The sequence below is a fragment of the Hyperolius riggenbachi genome, chromosome 4, assembly GCF_040937935.1.
Source record: "Hyperolius riggenbachi isolate aHypRig1 chromosome 4, aHypRig1.pri, whole genome shotgun sequence".
Taxonomy (NCBI): Eukaryota; Metazoa; Chordata; class Amphibia; order Anura; family Hyperoliidae; genus Hyperolius; species Hyperolius riggenbachi.
The window spans coordinates 218,105,101-218,125,432 of NC_090649.1; the positions used below are offsets into that span (position 1 = coordinate 218,105,101).

Genomic DNA, 20,332 nt, shown 5'->3' on the forward strand with positions numbered 1-20,332 from the left:
AGGTAGATATATACTGTATGCCGCAGCACACTCCAACACGCTCTCTGCATTAGAGGCTACAGCGGCACATTGGGGGGTTGACTAATAGGTGGTTGCGGCTTTTGACCTATTTTTTTTTTTACTTCAAAAGTGTGCGTGCCAAATGGGCCCTAGACCTGGAAGAGATATAAGGACATGGCAGTTGTAAGGATTAGATTGTGAGCTTGTCTAGATGTCAGTTAGTGACATGAATTGATTGGTGTACTGTGCAAACTGCTGCAATAGATGATTAAAGAATAATCATATCTGTTCAATTCAAGAATAGCAATCTCGTTATTCTGACTGATTGTAACGATTCAAAAATCTGACCAATGTACCACACACACTTATGTTCAATTTCTCCCCCAACCATGAATAAAATAATTGGAAGCTGAGAAAAAATTGATTGGTACTGTACATCAAGTAATTGACAATCCATCACATACAATACAATTCTTGATAAAGTTGGTCTGAAATTTCCAACACGTCTAATCTCCAAAAATGGAAACAAAATAACAAATTTAGTCTGTTTTACTGATTGAAAACAAAGAAAAGCTCTCGATTTTTCAGGACAACCGATCGAAATTATCGAATTTGTGAAAAATGGATCTTTTGATTGTATGGTGTATGGCCACCTTAAGTATATTCTGAACCATGAGTTCTCTTTAAACATCACTCACAATTTGTAATTTGCAGATCTTATATTCTAACAATGAATAATTTCCTGAATGTAATGTATATGAATAAACTTATAGCCCTGCAGCTATGCTATTGTTAATGAGCGATATATGACCCGTCTGGAGGTCATTTCTTACACAGTAAATCATAATAGACGTAAATTTAAGTGTTTTTCTACATACTTAGAAAAGTCGCACAACCATTTCAACTGCTGTGTATACTAAAACGTGAAGTACAACATACAGTATAAACCTGTGCCCAGTCCTTATATTTTTACCCAAGCAAGTCCTGAAATTGAAAGTGTGGATGTTTATGGTTGATTGTGTTAATATTTAGCAATCTTCTGCATTTTATTTTTTCAGTTTTTTTGTAATTCAAAACTTAGCCATTATTCTCGTTTCTCAAATTATGATGGGTTTCCAGTGAAAAGCCCAGCACTTTCTTAATACATGGAGATTCCTTATAATAGGGTCATTCATTTTACAGAGTGTGTTCCTTATCTACAGTATACTGTACACTTCTAAAGCTAAATCAATGCTGCATATCTTTCATGACTGAATTTTTGCACACAAGAAATCAATTCATTTCTACTACTCCACTGTTAACATGAGTAGTCTAAACAAAATACCATGTCATAGATAAATACCATTGTGTTAAGATAAATTAACCACTTAAGGACCACGGGCTTAAAACCCCCTCAAGACCAGGCTATTTTTTACAAAATAGGCCACTGCAGCTTTAAGGCCTCGCTGCAGGGCCATACAACTCAGCACACAAGGGACTCCCTTCCCCCCCCCCCCCCCCAATTCCTTTCCTGCCCACCAACTGCCCACCAACAGAGCTCTCTGTTGATGGGCTTTGATCGCTCCTGGAGTGTTAGGTTTTTTTTTTATAAATATTTATTTGTTTTAATTTTGAATAAATATTGCTTTTTTTTGTTGTATTTTTACATCCCTCCCTCCCCCGTCAGCCAATCAATGCAATCGGCTATGACCGAAGATCGCGTTGGTGTCTCCCAGGGGGACAAGCCGAGTCACACGGCTGTCCCCAGTACAGTGCTGCAGTAGATTGCAGCGATGTACTGTGTAAATAGACGGCGGTTTCGCTGTTTAATAGTCTCCTAGCGGCGATAACCGCTGGGAGACTGATGGTGGAGCTCTGTCATCCAAGCAGCGAGGTATCAGCGTTCCCGATCTCCTGTTAAACACGCTCACAGGACCTTATGCAGATCGGCGTTAGGCGGTCCTGGGGATGCCGCCGCGGCCCCCCAACAAGTTAAATCTCAGTGATCGAAATATTTTTCTCTACTGCTGCCACTTTGAAGAGGTCCCTCCCTCTTAAAACACACTCACACTTATCATATCCTGTTGTGGCTCCAGCAAAGACATCACTGTTATCCTCTTCTGGAGAAGGGTCATTGCAACCTTGTTGTCACTTCCAAAAGGGGACTTCAGGCATGCATCAGTCATCCTCTCTTTGCTACCTATTCTCTTTCTGAAAAAAGACTAAAAACATAGATTTCTTTTTTTACCCTCCTATACATTTTTGAAATTACAGCCACCAAAAAACACTGAATGCAAATATTCTGTTAGGGTGTTGTGTAACCACTCATATATTAGCTTTCAAGCTTTGCTTTTAGCAGCTTTTCTTTTTTCCTCACTACCTTATCAAAATTCAATTGAAACAGTCCCCTGTTAGTGTCTGAGCAGTATGGAATACCCAGGTAACTCATAGTGACCCAGAACCACTAGGAAGGTGTAAGGGGCTCAAAGAGACCAAAAAACCCTCTTGCTAAAAATAAAAAGTTATGCATAACATAATTTTGCCTTCTTAACCACTTTAGTCTTTTGGACGTTGCTAATACGTCCAAAAGGCCGCTGCCCATTAGCCCGGAGATCAATGAATGGGAGCATACTTCCCACTCATTGATCTAAGTCCCCAGTAGAAAGACCGACGGCTTCTTTGAGAAGCCGCAATCTTTCTAAACAAAAAAAAAAGTTTCACGTCCTCCCTATATGAGTGCGTGCTTACAGGGCTAGAAATTTTTTTTTACCGTAGCCATCATGTGGCCAAATAGTAAAACTAAATCAACATAACACAATTTATTACATTTAAAATTAACTGTTAACCTCCCACAACAAAAATTGCCCCCCCCCCCAAAAAAAAACCCATAAATGGTTACCTGAGGGGCTGAACTTTTTTAATATGCATGTGAAGAGGTTATATTACCATTATTTTTTTTAATTATAAGCTTGTAAATTGGGATGGACGCAAAACTGAAAAAATGCACCTTTATTTCCAAATAAAATGTTGGCAGCATACATTGTGATAGGGACATAATTTAAATCGTGTTATAACTGGGACAAATGGGCAAATAAAATACATGGGTTTTGATAATGGTAGCATGTATTATTTTAAAGCTGTAATGGTGGAAAACTGAGAAATAATGATTTTTTTTCCATTTTTTTCTTAATATTTCCATGTAAAATGCATTTAGAAAAAAAATATTCTTAGCAAGATAAAACAAGATATAGATCAATTCATTGTGATAAGTAGGGATAACGTTATTGGCGAATGAATGGGAGGTGAAAATTGCTCGGACGCATAAGGTGAAAAAAAACACTGAAAGCAGAACTGGTTAAAGAAATATGCATTTGCAATAATTCAGCTTTAAATGTCACCTGACGTGAGAGGGATATGGAGGTGGCCATATTTCCTTTTAAACAATACCAGTTGGGGCACTAGCCTCGGAAAAAGCAAGGGTTACCAGTCGTGAGGCCAGTTACCATAGACGCCCACTGCCTTCTCTTGACCACAGTACAGCTACTATAAGTAGACACACCTGAAATCATACTGGTCATTTTGCACATTGTCACTAATGCACTTTAACCACTTGTCGACCGCCCACAGCCGATGGGCGGCGGCAAAGTAGACGCCGAAAGGACCGCAATACGCCCATCGGCGCTGCGTCCTTTTGGCATGCCGGGGGAGCGATCGCATCACTGATGACGCGCGCTTCCCCCGGCAACTGGCTCCGCCCACCCGCCGCAACATCCCGCCGGCCATACGGAAGCGCCGGCGGGATGTTAACCCCCGATCTGCCGCATACACAGCGTATAATACGCTTTGTATTGTATACAAAGCGTATTATACAGGCTGCCTCCTGCCCTGGTGGTCCCAGTGTCCGAGGGACCACCAGGGCAGGCTGCAGCCACCCTAGTCTGCACCCAAGCACACTGATCTCCCCCCCCCCGCCCCCTGATCGCCCACAGCACCCCTCAGACCCCCCCTGCCCGCCCCCCAGACCCATGTTTGCACCCAATCACCCATCAATCACTCCCTGTCACTATCTGTCAACGCTATTTTTTTAGGTTAGGTTCTAACTGCCCCCTGGGGCCTCCTGATCACCCTCCACACCCTCATATCCTCCCCAGACCCCCCCCCCGTGTATTGTATACATCTATTGTCACCTGTCAATCACCCATCAATCACCCTCTGTCACCACCTGTCACTGCCACCCATCAATCAGCCCCTAACCTGCCCCTTGCGGGCAATCTGATCACCCACCCACACCATCAGATCGCCCGCAGCCATGACTTCAGATCACCTCCCAAGTGCATTGTTTACATCTGTTCTCTCCTCAACACCCACTAATTACCCATCAATCACCCATCAATCACACCCTATCATCACCTTTCACTGTTACCCATCAGATTAGACCCTATTCTGCCCCTTGCGGGCACCCAATCACCCGCCCACATGCTCAGATTGCCCTCAGACCCCCCCTTATCAATTCGCCAGTGCATTATTTACATCTGTTCTTCCCTGTAATAACCCACTGATCACCTGTCAATCACCTATTAATCACCCATCAATCCCCCTCTGTCACTGCCACCCACCAATCACTCCCTGTCATTGCCACCCATCAATCAGCCCCTAACCTGCCCCTTGCGGGCCATCTGATCACCCACCCACACCATCAGATCGCCTGCAGACCTGCCGTCAGATCACCTCCCAAGTGCATTGTTTACATCTGTTCTCTCCTCTAAACACCCACTAATTACCCATCAATTACACCCTATCACCACCTGTCACTGTTACCCATCAGATTAGACCCTAATCTGCCCCTTGCGGGCACCCAATCACCCGCCCACACGCTCAGATTGCCCTCAGACCCCCCCTTATCAATTCACCAGTGCATTATTTACATCTGTTCTTCCCTGTAATAGCCCACTGATCACCTATCAATCACCCCCTGTCACTGCCACCCATCAATCAGCCCCTAACCTGCCCCTTGCGGGCAATCTGGTCACCCACCCACACCATCAGATCGCTTGCAGACCCGACGTCAGATCACCTCACAAGTGCATTGTTTACATCTGTTCTCTCCTCTAAACACCCACTAATTACCCATCAATCACCCATCAATCACCCCCTGTCACCACCTGTCACTTCTACCCACCAGACTAGACCCCCATCTGCCCCTAGGGCACCCAATCACCCGCCCACACCCTCAGAACGCCCTCAGACACCAGCCCTGATCACCTCGCCTGTGCATTGCTTGCATCTATTCCCCCCTCTAATCACACCTTGAGACACCCATCAATAACCTCCTGTCACCACCTGTCACCCCCTAGCACACCTACCCATCAAATCAGGCCCTAATTTGCCCCGTGTGGGCTCCTGATCACTCGGCCAAACCCTCAGATCCCCCTCAGACCCCCTTCCGATCACCTCCCCAGTGCATTGATTGCATCTATTTTCCCCTCTAACCACCCCATGAGACACCCATCAATCACCTCCTGTCACCCCCTAGCACTCCTATCCATCAGATCAGGCCCGATACAACCTGTCATCTAAAAGGCCACCCTGCTTATGACCGGTTCCACCAAATTCGCCCCCTCATAGACTACCTGTCATCAAAATTTGCAGATGCTTATACCCCTGAACAGTCATTTTGAGACATTTGGTTTACAGACTACTCCTCACGGTTTTGGGCCCCTAAAATGCCAGGGCAGTATAGGAACCCCACAAGTGACCCCATTTTAGAAAAAAATACACCCCAAGGTATTCTGTTAGGTGTATGACGAGTTCATAGAAGATTTTATTTTTTGTCACAAGTTTTTTTCCACAAAGTGTCTTTTTCTGCTAACTTGTGACAAAAAAAATCTTCTATGAACTCACCATACACCTAACGGAATACCTTGGGGTGTCTTCTTTCTAAAATGGGATCACTTGTGGGGTTCCTATACTACCCTGGCATTTTAGTGGCCCTAAACCCGTGAGGAGTAGTCTAGAATCCAAATGCCTCAAAATGGCCGTGTGAATTGGACGTTAGGCCCCTTAGCGCACCTAGGTTGCAAAAAAATGCCACACATGTGGTATTGCCGTACTCAGGAGGAGAAGTAGTATAATGTGTTTTGGGGTGTATTTTTACACATACGCACGCTGGGTGGGAGAAATATCGAGAGTACGGCGATACCACGTGTGGCACTTTTTTGCAGCCTAACTGCGCTAAGGGGCCCAAAGTCCAATGAGTACCTTTAGGATTTCACAGGTCATTTTGCGACATTTGGTTTCAAGACTACTCCTCACGGTTTAGGGCCCCTAAAATGCCAGGGCAGTATAGGAACCCCACAAATGACCCCATTTTAGAAAGAAGACACCCAAAGGTATTCAGTTAGGAGTATGGTGAGTTCATAGAAGATTTTATTGTTTGTCACAAGTTAGCGGAAATTGATTTTAATTGTTTTTTTTTTCACAAACTTGTGACAAAAAATAAAATCTTCTATGAACTCACCATACTCCTAACGGAATACCTTTGGGGGTCTTCTTTCTAAAATGGGGTCATTAGTGGGGTTCCTATACTGCCCTGGCATTTTAGGGGCCCTAAACAGTGAGGAGCAGTCTTGAAACCAAATGTCGCAAAATGACCTGTGAAATTCTAAAGGTACTCATTGGACTTTGGGCCCCCTAGCGCAGTTAGGGTGCAAAAAAGTGCCACACATGTGGTATCGCCGTACTCAGGAGAAGTAGTATGTGTTTTGGGGTCTATTTTTACACATACCCATGCTGAGTGGGAGAAATCTCTCTGTAAATGGACAATGGTGTGTAAAAAAAATCAAAAAAATTGTCATTTACAGAGATATTTCTCCCACCCAGCGAGGGTATGTGTAAAAATACACCCCAAAACACATTATACTACTTCTCCTGAGTACGGCAATACCACGTGTGGCACTTTTTTGCAGCCTAACTGCGCTAAGGGGCCCAAAGTCCAATGAGCACCTCTAGGCTTTACAGGGGTGCTTACAATTAGGCACCCCCCAAAATGCCAGGACAGTAAACACACCCCACAAATGACCCCAATTTGGAAAGTAGACACTTCAAGGTATTCAGAGAGGGGCATGGTGAGTCCGTGGCAGATTTCATTTTTTTTTTTGTCGCAAGTTAGAAGAAATGGAAACTTTTTTTTTTTTTTTGTCACAGTGTCATTTTCCGCTAACTTGTGACAAAAATATAAAATCTTCTATGAACTCACCATGCCTCTCAGTGAATACTTTGGGATGTCTTATTTCCAAAATGGGGTCATTTGGGGGGTATTTATACTATGCTGGAATTTTAGCACCTCATGAAACATGACAGGTGGTCAGAAAAGTCAGAGATGCTTCAAAATGGGAAAATTCACTTTTGGCACCATAGTTTGTAAACGCTACAACTTTTACCCAAACCAATAAATATACACGGAATGGCTTTTTATTTTATCAAAGACATGTAGCACAATAAATTTGGACAAAAATGTATACAGAAATTTTACTTTATTTGAAAAATGTCAGCACAGAAAGTAAAAAAAAATCATTTTTTGACAAAATTCATGTCTTTTTTGATGAATAAAATAATAAGTAAAACTCGCAGCAGCAATCAAATAGCACCAAAAGAAAGCTGTATTAGTGACAAGAAAAGGAGGTAAAATTCATTTAGGTGGTAGGTTGTATGACCGAGCAATAAACCGTGAAAGCTGCAGTGGTCTGAATGGAGAAAAAGTGCCTGGTCCTTAATGGGTAGAAAGACTGTGGTCCTCAAGTGGTTAATATATGCTGCATATTGCAAATAAACTGTATAGTGCCCAACTTTCACTCTTCTTTGTGTGCAAATGCCAGTTGCCTTGTAGTCCTGCTGATCTCATTGTTTGCAGTAGAGATTGGATTGCACACCTGAAACATGCATGCAGTCAACATGCTTGTTCAGGATCAGTGTCTCAGAATCAGCAGGATAGCCAGGCAATGTGCATTGTCAAAAAGGAAATGAATATAGCAACTTCTTCTGCTGCATATGAAAATCTACTTTTCATGCCCCTAAAAACCAGGTACACCCCAGAACTACTGGTGTCTAGTGAGCCTATAGCTTATAAATTTTACAGAGCCACACAAATCCAACAGGCATACAACCATTTCAGAGCTTATTCTCCTCATCAGTGCATGGCTTAGATTGATGTGGCTATATGTGATAGGGCTTGGACCTATGGAATAGCCACATAGCTCATGGTGATCCAGAACCACTAGTGTCTGAGCAGCCCATGGTGATCAGATGGAGGAAGAGGGACAGCCTTTTATATGCAATAGAAACCAAATTTGTCAGAGCTCTTTCACACTCCTGCCAACTGCTCCTGTTCACCAGCTGGGCACAGGCAGTGGATGGGTGGCCACCATACTGAGGCACACCGAGTGTAATCGTGGCAATGCTCAGACTTGCTGCTGAGTAACTCCACCCCGTCTCAACCAATGACAAATGAGTTTTAAAATGCTGCCATAAGGCTTTACAAAATCATATCCAAAAATACACTTATGGCCGGCTTATGAACTGTCTGATAAGCATACAGATGTGGAGATGGCCATACTGTACTGTATTGCAAATCTTTACCGCATCTATGCTTTATAAAGTCAACCAGGCTAAGTATACTTGGTATACATTGTCTGACAAGGGCATAGTTTAGCTTTCTGTGTGAAAGACCACTTACTGTTTGGATGGGCATTCAGAAAGACTCTATGCCTGGACAGTACAAGTATAGTTTGGAAACTGTTCTGTCAGCTAAAAAAGTGTTGCTATTTACTGACTGACAGCAGCTTTGCAATTACCTGTTACCCTCACAAGCATTTAGCACATTAGAAGAAAAACTGTATAGTGCTGTAGAAAAAAGTTAGGCCTCATTAACACCACCCATGTTTATTTATGTTTTTCCTCCATGCATGGATAAGAATGTACTGCCCACATTAGTCACGTCAATAGCACCTTATTTTTCTGCATCATGCCTTTTGCACGCATTGCTTCCTTAAAGGGAACCTTAACTGAGAGGGATATGGAGGTTTCCTTTTAAACAATACCAGTTGCCTGGCAGTCCTGCTGCAGTAGTATCTGGATCTTACACCTGAAACAAGCATGCAGCTAATCCAGTCTGACTTCAGTCAGAGCACCTGATCTGCATGCTTGTTGAGGGGCTGTGGCAAAAAGTATTAGAGACACAGGATCAGCAGGAGAGTCAGGCAACTGGTATTATTTTAAAAGGCAAAATCCATATCCTTCTCAGTTTAGGTTCCCTTTAATTTTCTGAATATCACAAATGTTGTACTTTAGCGACATGACTGCACTGTGTTTCCAGTCAATTATCCGGTTCAGCACCGCAGTCAGAAAATCTCATGCATCCGAGCAACGTTCACCTCCCATTCATCCGCCTATAATTTTATTGCTACTTATCACAATGAATTGATCTATATCTTGTTTTTTCCGCCACTAATTAGGCTTTCTTTGGGTAGTACATTTTGCTAAGAATAATTTTTTTCTAAATCTATTTTAACAGGAAGATTAAGAAAGAAATGAAAAAAATTCATTATTTCTCAGTTTTTGGCCATTATAGTTTGAAATTAATATACGCTACCGTAATTAAAACTCAAGTATTTTATTTGCCCATCTGTCCCGGTTATTACACCATTTAAACGATGTCCCTATCACAATTTATGGTGCCGATATTTCATTTAGAAATAAAGGTGCATTTTTTCAATTTGCGTCCATCACTATTTATAAGCTTCTAATTTTAAATAATATAATAACATATTCTCTTGACATGCATATTTAAAAAGTTCAGACCCTTGGGTAACTATGTTGTTTTTGTTTGTTTTTTTAATTGTATTTTTTATTTTTATTTTTAATAAAAAAAGTGTATGTGGGTAATTTTTGGTGTGGGAGGGAAACTGTTAATTTTAAATGTAAAATATTTTTTTTTATTAAAAATGTATGTTGGTGCAGTTTGCTATTTGGCCACAAGATGGCCACAGTGAAAAAAGTCCTGGATGCGAACGATCTCGCATCCAGGAACTTAAAAGCAGGGGAGATGTTTCCTGGGGGCAGAAATACCGCGCTCTCTGGAGAGAAAGCGTTGGTATTTCTGCGGGCAAGATAGATCGGTGAATGGGAATTATATTCCCATTCACTGATCGGGGGGCTAGCGGCGGGCAGCGGGAGCACGCGCGGGGGGCGCCCGATCGCGCGCACCAGCCGGCGGCAGCAGCAGTGCCTATCTGGACGAGGAAGCTCGTCCAGATAGGCCGAACTGGTTATTGTACCACTATTGTGAAAACATCTCAAACACCTGCATACCCAAACATCTAAGATGTATATTTGTTCCACAGTAAAATGCACCATAAATTACTTTTCTCTTATGTTTCAGGTTTTGGACTAGTCCATTTCCTCATGTGGGATTCTCAGTATTGACTTAATTCTTTACGAAAGCACTCCCTCTAAAGGAGCCATATAAAGATGCAAGCCAGCCTCCCTACTCCTATTCTAGCTGTTGAACTGAACAATTGTTGTTCAGTGTGTGCTTTTGAAATGAATACTATTAGAATCCCCTATGAGGAGATGGACTTAATCCAAAAAATGTCAGATTTGTTCTACCCACTGTAAGTGACTGCAACATAGAAAAAGTTATTTACAATATTCCTAAACATGTATTATACAATTTGTTGTGATAGTGATCCTTTACATGTATAGAAATGTATTATACAGAACATGCATTTAGCTACATGAATAATGTGAACCTAGCCTTAGAGGCCAATTCCATTTGTAAAAGCTGAAATGTTATGTTACTGTTAATATGATTATGTTGTGCGTTGGTTTTTTCATGTTATTTTGATGGAACAGCATATTTATGCGTTGTTTTTTTCATGTTATTTTGATGGAACAGCATATTTATGCTAGGTACACACCATACAATTTTCTGTTAGATTTACCTGCCAGATCGATTATTTCCAACATGTCCGATCTGAATTTCGATCAATTTTTTGATTTTCTGATAGTTTTTTTTAAATCGTTTTATTGATTTTCTTTCAGTTCTATGAAAATCCATTAAAACATGATCGAAAAATGATTAAAAAGATCGAAAAACCGGCATCACAATGGGATTGGCAGTTGCTCGGCACCATTTTCTTCTTATCCTCTCCCCCCTAACACTTTCCTTCCTTCCTTCTATTCCTTCCTCTCTTACCTCCTCCCTGATGGCCTCTGTCCCATCAGGATGATGCATTAAATAATGAAGCTAGCCATATAACACTTATTATACTTCTGGAGTAGCCCATGGGTCATTTTCATAAGGCTAACATCTGACACCCTCCCGACCCCTGATCTACACAAAAATTTGAAAGGTACAAACTGTCAAGATCATTGAGCCACCGACTCTCTGTGGTGGTCTCCTTTTTCCAAACACTATTCTATTAAGTTTACTGTTGACTTGGGATGTCAGTAATTGTCGCCTTAGTGCTGCTGATGTCCATAATGTTTCTACATGTAATATTTTCTGCCTTTGCAGATTCTGTTGTACCTCAAACTGTACTTAAATTTGCACTAAGTGGTTATCTGTAAAACACACTTTGATATTGCACTGTTTTACCGCTTTTTATATTCAAAACCAATAAAAAACTTTTGAGAAAAAACAAAAAGATCGGAAAACCGATCGAAATTCAGATCAGACATGTTGGAAAAAATCGATCTGGCAGGTATATCTAACAGAAAATTGTATGATGTGTACCCAGCATTACACTATTATGGTATATAAATAATATGTGTAATAATGCGTAATTTCTTCAGTGTTGGCCCATGAAAGTTATAATAAAATATTTACGAACATTTAAGAAGTGTGCTCCCTTTTTGTGAGATACAGTTAGACATTGTAAGATAACTAATCAGTTATTCTGTGGATTTAGTCTTTTAGGAAGTTTGATGATGATGAGATCAGGTGTACTAAGATACTTCTTAGTGGCGGACTGTAGTTGAAATGAGTATGGGGTTAGCTATTTTTTTTTATGAAATTACGTAGTTGCTGAAGTCTCTTTAAAGTATGCTTTGTGTCTTCAACTTACTATGAATGTCATCTGTCTACAATGAGATAATGTATCGTGATTTGTATGTAAGTATGTGCTTGATTCCATTTCAATGCTATAGTAGAGCATAATGCAGCCTCCTATTTTGTTAGCATGCCCCCACATACATATTTGCAGGACAGACAGCGGAGATCCGCAAAAACACCATTAACTTCTCTGGTGTTCAATTTCTGCTGGATCTTTGTGAAAAAAAGCAGTTCAATTAATTTTCATGAAATTTTTGCTTGTGACTTACCAAAATGTATCAAGCAAGGGTCCAGTTTAATAAAAGTTTCAAACACAAAATCATGTCAAAGAAATTTTAATTGAATTTTCCCCTTTTGCCAGGCCACAATATTTCTACTCTACAACTCTTTGGCAGTAAATGTGGTTTTTCACTTGAGTTTTTGTCACATTAAAATTCACATTATGGGAATTTTCACAAGCAGGTTTCCAGAGCATCCACATGTGAATTTTAATTTGAAAAATGCATGTGAAATAAAAACAGAAACTTGCCTTAGAACTGCTGGATCACCCTGACTCATCCATACCGGTTTCAGCTATTTTTCCCTGGACGAGTCATGCTCATCCATACCAACAGGGAGTTTAACTTGCTGAGCTCTTGAGTCAGCCAGAGGACATTGGCAAACGGTATGATATGGGAATGTGGAAGTGAATAATAAAGATAACCAAGGCATAAAGTGTGTGTGGTAGAAGACTTCCTGCAATAATTGGCCAGAACAGGGGTGCTAAGCTGACTGCTTTGTTATCGAGATAATCAGATGATTATTTAAAAGGAAATAAACATGTCAGCCTCTATATCCCTCTCAACTTGGGTTCCTTTTAAAGCAGACCTCCAGTGTACATTACCTTATTCAATGGGTCCTCTTCTCTTATAAAGTTGTAATAACCTGCTGGGTCTTCTTTTTGTGAATCCCAGGGCTCTGTTTCACAAATTGATCTTCTCTTCTGTCAATACTCCCAGCAATCTTTGTCAGTTAGGTGAGACTGCCGGTTGCTAAAGTCCCAGATAACTGGGACACTACTGTATTATTTCATTTTTCTTAAAGTACCTTTGCAGTCATTTAATAACGGATTTGGCTAAAAACTAAGCTGTACATTTCTTATATGCCAGTACTTTATTTTTATTTTAGGAAACAAAATACAGTAATTCAAGTTGTGAAAAAGTTTGGAGGCTTCACTTTCTCAGATCAAGTTTGTGAAAGCACCACTCATGTCATTTCTGGAAATCCACGACGGACTTTGAATATTATCTTTGGAATTGCAAGAGGTTGTTGGATCGTTTCCTATGACTGGGTACGTAATAAATGGTCCATATGTTTTCTTTATAGCGTGTGGGTAAGGGAAACGTGACTGACGCATGGGTTCATTTTTGCTGAATGATCAAACAGGTGTGTGTAGCTGTCAGTAATGACAGCATGGTGAAAGAGAGCAATAACTTACTATTACTCTGAGGAGAGGTACTCCTCTTACTTAAGGTGGCCACACACGATACAGTAAAATGATCCGATTTTACGGCAATTCGATAAAAACGATCGGATCTCCCGAAAAAATCGAAAGCTTTTTTTTTTTCCATTCGACTGAAAAATCCGATCGGATTTCCCGTTTTTTTTCGATTTTTATCTATCCAGAATGCCAGATATTTTTCTTCAATTTCTCTAAAGATTGTATGGTGTGTGTTAGATTGTCAATTTATTAATATACACACCCATGCAATTTTCTCAGAGTTTCCAATCATTTTTATCATAATTGGGGAAAAATTTAACATAGGTGTGTGGTACATTGGTCATATTTTTGAAATGTTACAATCAGTCAGAAAAATTGATTGCAATTCTTAAATTGAACAGATATTAAAAACATTGTATGGTGTGTGGCCACCTTAAGGACTATTAAAGCTTAACTGTACTAACAGATTAAGGGTCCTGCTAGTTCCTTCGAGTAAAAATCTCACTTGTTATATTTTTTTCAAATCTGAAAAAACAAAGTAAATCACTTGAAATAAGGCTATGATATGGGAATAATAACATAACTTCACAATGTTCAGCATTAAAAGGAACCAAAGGCGTGAAACCTTTGGAAGCTGCCGTATTTATTTCCTTTTAACCAGTTCATCCCCAAGGGTTTTTACCCTAACGGACCAGAGCAATTTTTAAATGTCAGTGCTCCTCCCTTTTATTCCCTTATGATTTTATTACTACTTATCACAATAAAATGATCTATACCTCGTTTTTTTCGCCACCAATTAGCCTTTCTTTGGGTAGTGCCTTTTGCTAAGAATTTTTTTTTATTCTAAATGTGTTTTAAAGGGAAACATAAGAAAATAATGGAAAAAATTATTTCTCGGTTTTCGGCCATTATAGTTTTAAAATTAAACATTCTCCTGTGGATAAAACCGACACATTGTATTTGCCCAGTTGTCCGGATTATTAAACTGTTTAAATTATGTCCCTATCACAATGTATCGCGACAATATAGTATTTGGAAATATACCGTATATACTCACATATAAGCCGACCCCCCCCCCCAACTTTTACCCCAGAAAGCAGGACAAAGTCATTGACCCGCATATAAGATGCACATGGAAGGAGAAGGAAGTTGCTGCCCATGGAAGAGGGAGATGCACATGGAAGGGGGTTGCTGCACATGGAAGAGGGAGATGCACATGGAAGGAGAATGGGGTTGCTGCACTTGGAAGGAGATGCACCTGGAAGGGAGTTGCTGCACCTGGAAGGGAGTTGCTGCACCTGGAAGGGAGTTGCTGCACCTGGAAGGGAGTTGCTGCACCTGGAAGGGAGTTGCTGCACCTGGAAGGGAGTTGCTGCACCTGGAAGGGAGTTGCTGCACCTGGAAGGGAGTTGCTGCACCTGGAAGGGAGTTGCTGCACATGGAAGGGAGTTGCTGCACATGGAAGGGGAAGGTGGTTGCTGCACATGGAAGGGGAAGGTGGTTGCTGCACATGGAAGGGGAAGGTGGTTGCTGCACATGGAAGGGGAAGGTGGTTGCTGCACATGGAAGGGGAAGGTGGTTGCTGCACATGGAAGGGGGTTGCTGCACATGGAACAGGGTGCAACAGATGGAAAGGGAAGGGAGTTGCTGCACCTGGAAGAAGACGCACATGGAAGGGGAAGGGGGTTTCTGCACATGGAAGGAGACGCACATGGAAGGAGATTGCTGCACATGGAAGAAGGAGACGCACATGGAAGGGGAAGGGGGTTGCTGCACATGGAAGAGGGAGATGCCCATGTAATGGAAAAGGGGTGCTGGACATGGAAAAGTAAGATGCACACGGAAGGGGAGGGAGTTGCCCCCTACCCCCGTGATTTGCAGAGCTTTCTGCAGTGAAGCGTTCACTTACCAGTCCAGTCCAGGCTGGCGTGGCCCCTGTAATGATGTCGGTTAGAGGAGTGCCGCGTGCCAGCGTCAAATGTCCGGGGCCCCGCAATGCTGTCTGCGGGTAAAGGGGAGCTGAGTATCTGCATCACATGTCCAGGGATTCCCTTCTTCCCTGTGTCTCAAGATGCCACTAGATGGCATCATAGATAGACACAGTGAGAGCGTCAGAGAAGAAAGGAATCCCCGGACATGTGATGCTGAAACTCAGCTCTCCTTCCATGTGCATCTCCTTCTTCCATGTGCAGAAACCCCCTTCCCCTTCAATGTGCGTCTTCTTCCAGGTGCAGCAACCGAGACCCTCACTCTTGGGCCACTATTTGGGGTCAAAAATTTAGCATATATGCGAGTGTATATATTGTAGGTGTTATTTTTCTGTTTTTGTTTTTTTGTCTGGTCCATAATTACAAGCCCCTATGTAGGGAACCGGCCCTGCGGCATGCCTGCAGATACGGTTCACGACTGCGGGTTTGATCATATCGAGAGGGTAGCAGCCTTATTGAAGCTACAACAAGGCTGTCGCCCCTCAAAGCACTTCTCACTGCCGCCACTAGCTGCTGCTAGACCCTTCCACGATTCCCACTCTGCTGTCGAGTGATCTGCACGTAGTCCGCATTTCCGTATTTGGGTCAGCTTTGCGCTTAGGCCAAACACGGGAATGCCACACACACAATACAATCGTACAGTAGCAAGGCACAATCAGGCACTGAACTTGTAACGTAAATTACACTGCAGTTTCTTTCTAGGCTATGTGCTGGTTTAATACATCAGAAGTCAAACTTATTAAAAAAAAGTTCTAATATTCCAGAAAAAAGTGGAACAATGCAGAAATAATATATACAAAAGATTTACAAAAACATAGTAACAATTACAAAGCTAAAAGTTGCAAAGATACACAATAAGACAGGTTGCTTAAAAATAAAACGGGAATAAACAGAAATTGAACATTTACCAGCGCAAATGTCCAACTGGGCCGTGGAGGGACACGAATGTTCTAATTCGCTCAGGATCATCTCTAGCTATGCGCCACCCTCCAGAGAAGATGATTTTTAGGCATCTGGCCCTGCCTTGTATGCTGGGAGATATGCCTTGAGGCTGCAAGCCCATTGGGAAGGGGAGGAACTAGTTTTAATTAACTTTCCAGACATTTCCCATCTCCCTATAGATCTAATTTACACAGGTAAAATTGTATTGTAACACACACATCAAAAAGGACTTCTGTAGTAAGGGCTTCCTGGCTGTGATATGCAACTTCCAAGGTTTTTCCTGTCCCACTTTTGAACTTTGCAGACTTCAAAGCAACTCAAACACTTCATCTTTCCAGACTCAGTCTGATTGTATATTGGCTTGTTTACACATACAGAGTTCAAAGCAGTGCAACACCTGTTCTGCAGATCCAGGACAGAATAGAGTGTTGTTACCCAATTACCTGTATCCTTGCTGGCGGCCGCAGTCTCCAGAGTATCTGAATGCTAACGTACTTCATACTTTCATGCAGACAATCACAGCTTCCCCCAAAGCCAGACTGGCTTTAGCAGACATACACATATGATACAGTATTTCATAGCAGATCAAAGGTAAGGACCTAACTGCTATTGCCTAATAAGCCATTTCCTGGCCTACAGCAGATCCAATTACCAGCGTCCACTTCCAGAGGAACTGAATACAGAAACTCAAGTAGCAGCTTCCTTCAGCCATACACATTGCACAGACAGAAAAGGTGAAAATATGACTTACACGCGATACAATATGGCTGCTATGTTCTGCATATTACCGTACATATCATCATCACCACATATATCCTCACACCTAAGGCAACTATTTATGTATTTTTTTTAAAACGGATTTTTTTTACAAGTGTTTTTTTGGGGGGGGGGGGGAGGATTTGAAGTTGTCATTAACTGGTTAAACAATACCAGTTGCCTGGCAGTCCTGCTGATTTCTCTGGTCAGTAGGGTCTAAATCACACACCTTTAACAAGCTTGCAGCTAATCTTGGCAGATTTATCATAGACATCTGATCTGCATGCTTTTTCAGGGTCTATGGCTTAAAGTATTAAGAGACAGAGGATCAGCAGGACTGCCGGGAATGTGCATTATTTAAAAGGTAACAAACATGTCAACCTCCATATCCCTCTCACCTTGGGTTCCTTTTAAAGCAGAACTCCAGTGTGCATTACCTATTCAATGGGTCCTCTTCTCTTATAAAATTATAATAACCTGCTGGGTCTTCTTTTTGTGAATCTGAGGGCTCTGTTTCTGCTTTCTTCTAACATGTAGCCCTACCCCCTGCTGAAAAAAAGCCATGATATTTTCTCTATTCGAGATAGAGAAACACCATGGCATTTTAAGAGAGGGGGGGGGGGGGTGCGCTGTGTGCCAGAAGGCAGTGGACAAAGAGCTTTGGGTCTGATACTCACAAAGAAGATCCAGCAGGTTGATATTACTCTATAGGAGAAGAGGACCCATTGAATATGTAATGTACACTGGAGGTCTGTGGTACGGATGGTGGGAGCCATGCAGTAAAGCTGCACATTTATTGCAGTTATAGTAAGAGGAAGCTTAACCTTCACCTTCATTCATTTATATAGTTTGTAGTAGAGCACCTTCACAGTGATGTTTGACGAGACTAGTGTCTACATGTACGCATCAGAGAGCACCTTGAATGTGGAAGAATTAATTAGCCACATTAATTAGAATGTGGAAGAATTAATTAGCTTGCTATAGCTCCACTTTAACCACCTTACTACCACCTAACGCCGATCGGCGGACGCAAGGTGGCTCCCCCAGGACCGTGTAACACCGATTGGTGGCAAGTCTTTGGGGTGGAGATTGCAAGCCTTTCCGCTTGACTGATGGAGCTCCACTCCCTCAACAGTCTGCCAGCAGCGATCACCGCTAACAGACTGTTAGACAGCAAAACCGCTGTCTGTTTACATTGTACAGCGCTGCGATCTACGGCCCTGTCACTCAGCTGTCCCCTGGAGAGGCTCCAAATGTGATCCCCTCTCCTAGGCTGATGCCTATGAGAGAGGATCGCCCTGATTGGCTGGTGGGGGAAGGTAAAAATAAAAAAAAAATACACATTTTTATTTAAAATAAATAAACATGCCAGCAGCGATCAGAGCCCACCAACAGAAATCTCGTTTGGTAGGCAGAAAGGAGGGGTCCATCTGTGTGCGCAGTTGTATGGCTCTGCAGCGAGATGATAAAGCTGCAGATCGCTTAAAAAATAGCCTGGTATCTGCGGGGGGGGGGGGGGGTGTCAAGGGGTAGCCTGTTATCCTTAAGTGGTTAAGGACTGTCTTTGGTTCAACAATTCACGTCTTATACTGTCTTACAGCAGAGTACAAAGCACATTCCCATAATGTCTTGCCTCAGGCCCACCAATATGATTCTGAGTGTGGGGTCTCTCTCTGAGCAGAAACAAAATATAACTACTGCTCAATCCTCCAGTAACTAGTAAGAGACACATGGGAGCATTTTACCAAACACGAGCTTACAGGGTTTTTTTTCTAGCCATGTTAGAGCATCTATCATGTCTCTCTCTCTAATGTTAATTAAATGAAGAAGTGTATTCTCCAGGTATAAGGGTATCGCTTAACTCTGAATTCTCGGATTTCTGTCTTGTAGTATATATATATATATATATATATATATATATATATATATATATATATATATATGTATGTATGTATGTATGTATGTGCTTATGTTGTATACTATAGTTTTTAAAGAAGTAGTGGGTATGAAATCACAGTTTAAGGTGGCCATGTATGATACAATCTTCCTATCCTGCTGCTGGCTAGGTGATGTCATGTTCATTATATCAGGGGGGCAGCTTTGAAGAACACTGACTTGAGACTCATATTTGAGACATCTGTGTATGCCAGCTGACACTGGCTTGAAACCTAAAGAGACTTCTTGCCTGTAATCCATAACTCTATGCTATTCTATTGTATTTACTCATTGCCAACAGAAGTGTACCCCTTCTAGCCACAAGTGAAATCAGGACATGAACCACTTAACCACTGGTTTTATTTATGTTTTTTGGGGGCTTGTGGCATGGAAGCAATAATGTTCAGCGGTATTCAGATGCTACTATGTGTACTGGAGAAAGCAGCATCTAACAGAGCATAATTAGTTTAACCAATTGGGGCTACGCACAATTAAATCTTTGCCATGCTTGTGGGTGTTTAAGCCTTACACATTGTAAATTTAACTACAGTGGGTCTGACTGCAATCCCACGAACTGCCACTGATGACACTAATGACTTCAAAACACTGTTGGCTCCTAACTCTGTGAACACTGTGACCTAATTACATTGATCATGCAGTGAAAAAATGCTCTAGTCCTTAAGGTGCCAGAACGGTGTGGTCCAGTGGTGGCTGATAAGTCTAAAGAGTAGAATGCCCTCTAAGCATATTTTTTATATAATCTGGGTAAATAAGGGACTATAAACTATTATGCTTTTTGGATTTATACATTTATTTATTTATTAAGCACCAACATATTACACAGCGCTGGACATTAGTTTAGGTTACAGACAATATTTAGGGGTGACATACAGCAAAATGACAATACAGGAATACAAAAAAGACCAGATCATGCAGCACAGTATGAGTACAAGGTAATGCTTAGTCAGTCACTGGATGGGAGCATGGAGATTAGGCAAGTTAGGTTCACTCAGATGCATAGCATGGGTTCACAGTAATGGCGATGCATGATCAGGTAGGACACAAAAGGAGGAGGACCCTGCCCAAAAGCTTACAATCTAGAGGGAGAGGTAAGGACACGAAAGGTAGGGGACCAGAGTTCAG

At 41.8% G+C, this 20,332-nt stretch overlaps 1 protein-coding gene across 6 annotated transcripts in view; it reads left to right on the top strand.

The window, feature by feature from the left end:
• Positions 1-20,332, top strand: part of MCPH1 (microcephalin 1) — a 664,091-nt gene that overhangs the window by 303,986 nt on the left and 339,773 nt on the right. For all 6 annotated transcript variants that reach the window (XR_011031423.1, XM_068281351.1, XM_068281349.1 and 3 more), the window contains one exon: positions 13,256-13,418. Coding sequence is in view for 5 of the 6 variants with exons in the window: in XM_068281351.1 (XP_068137452.1) it covers positions 13,256-13,418 (163 nt within the window). In the remaining variant the exon portion in view is untranslated. The remainder of the gene's footprint in view (positions 1-13,255; positions 13,419-20,332) is intronic.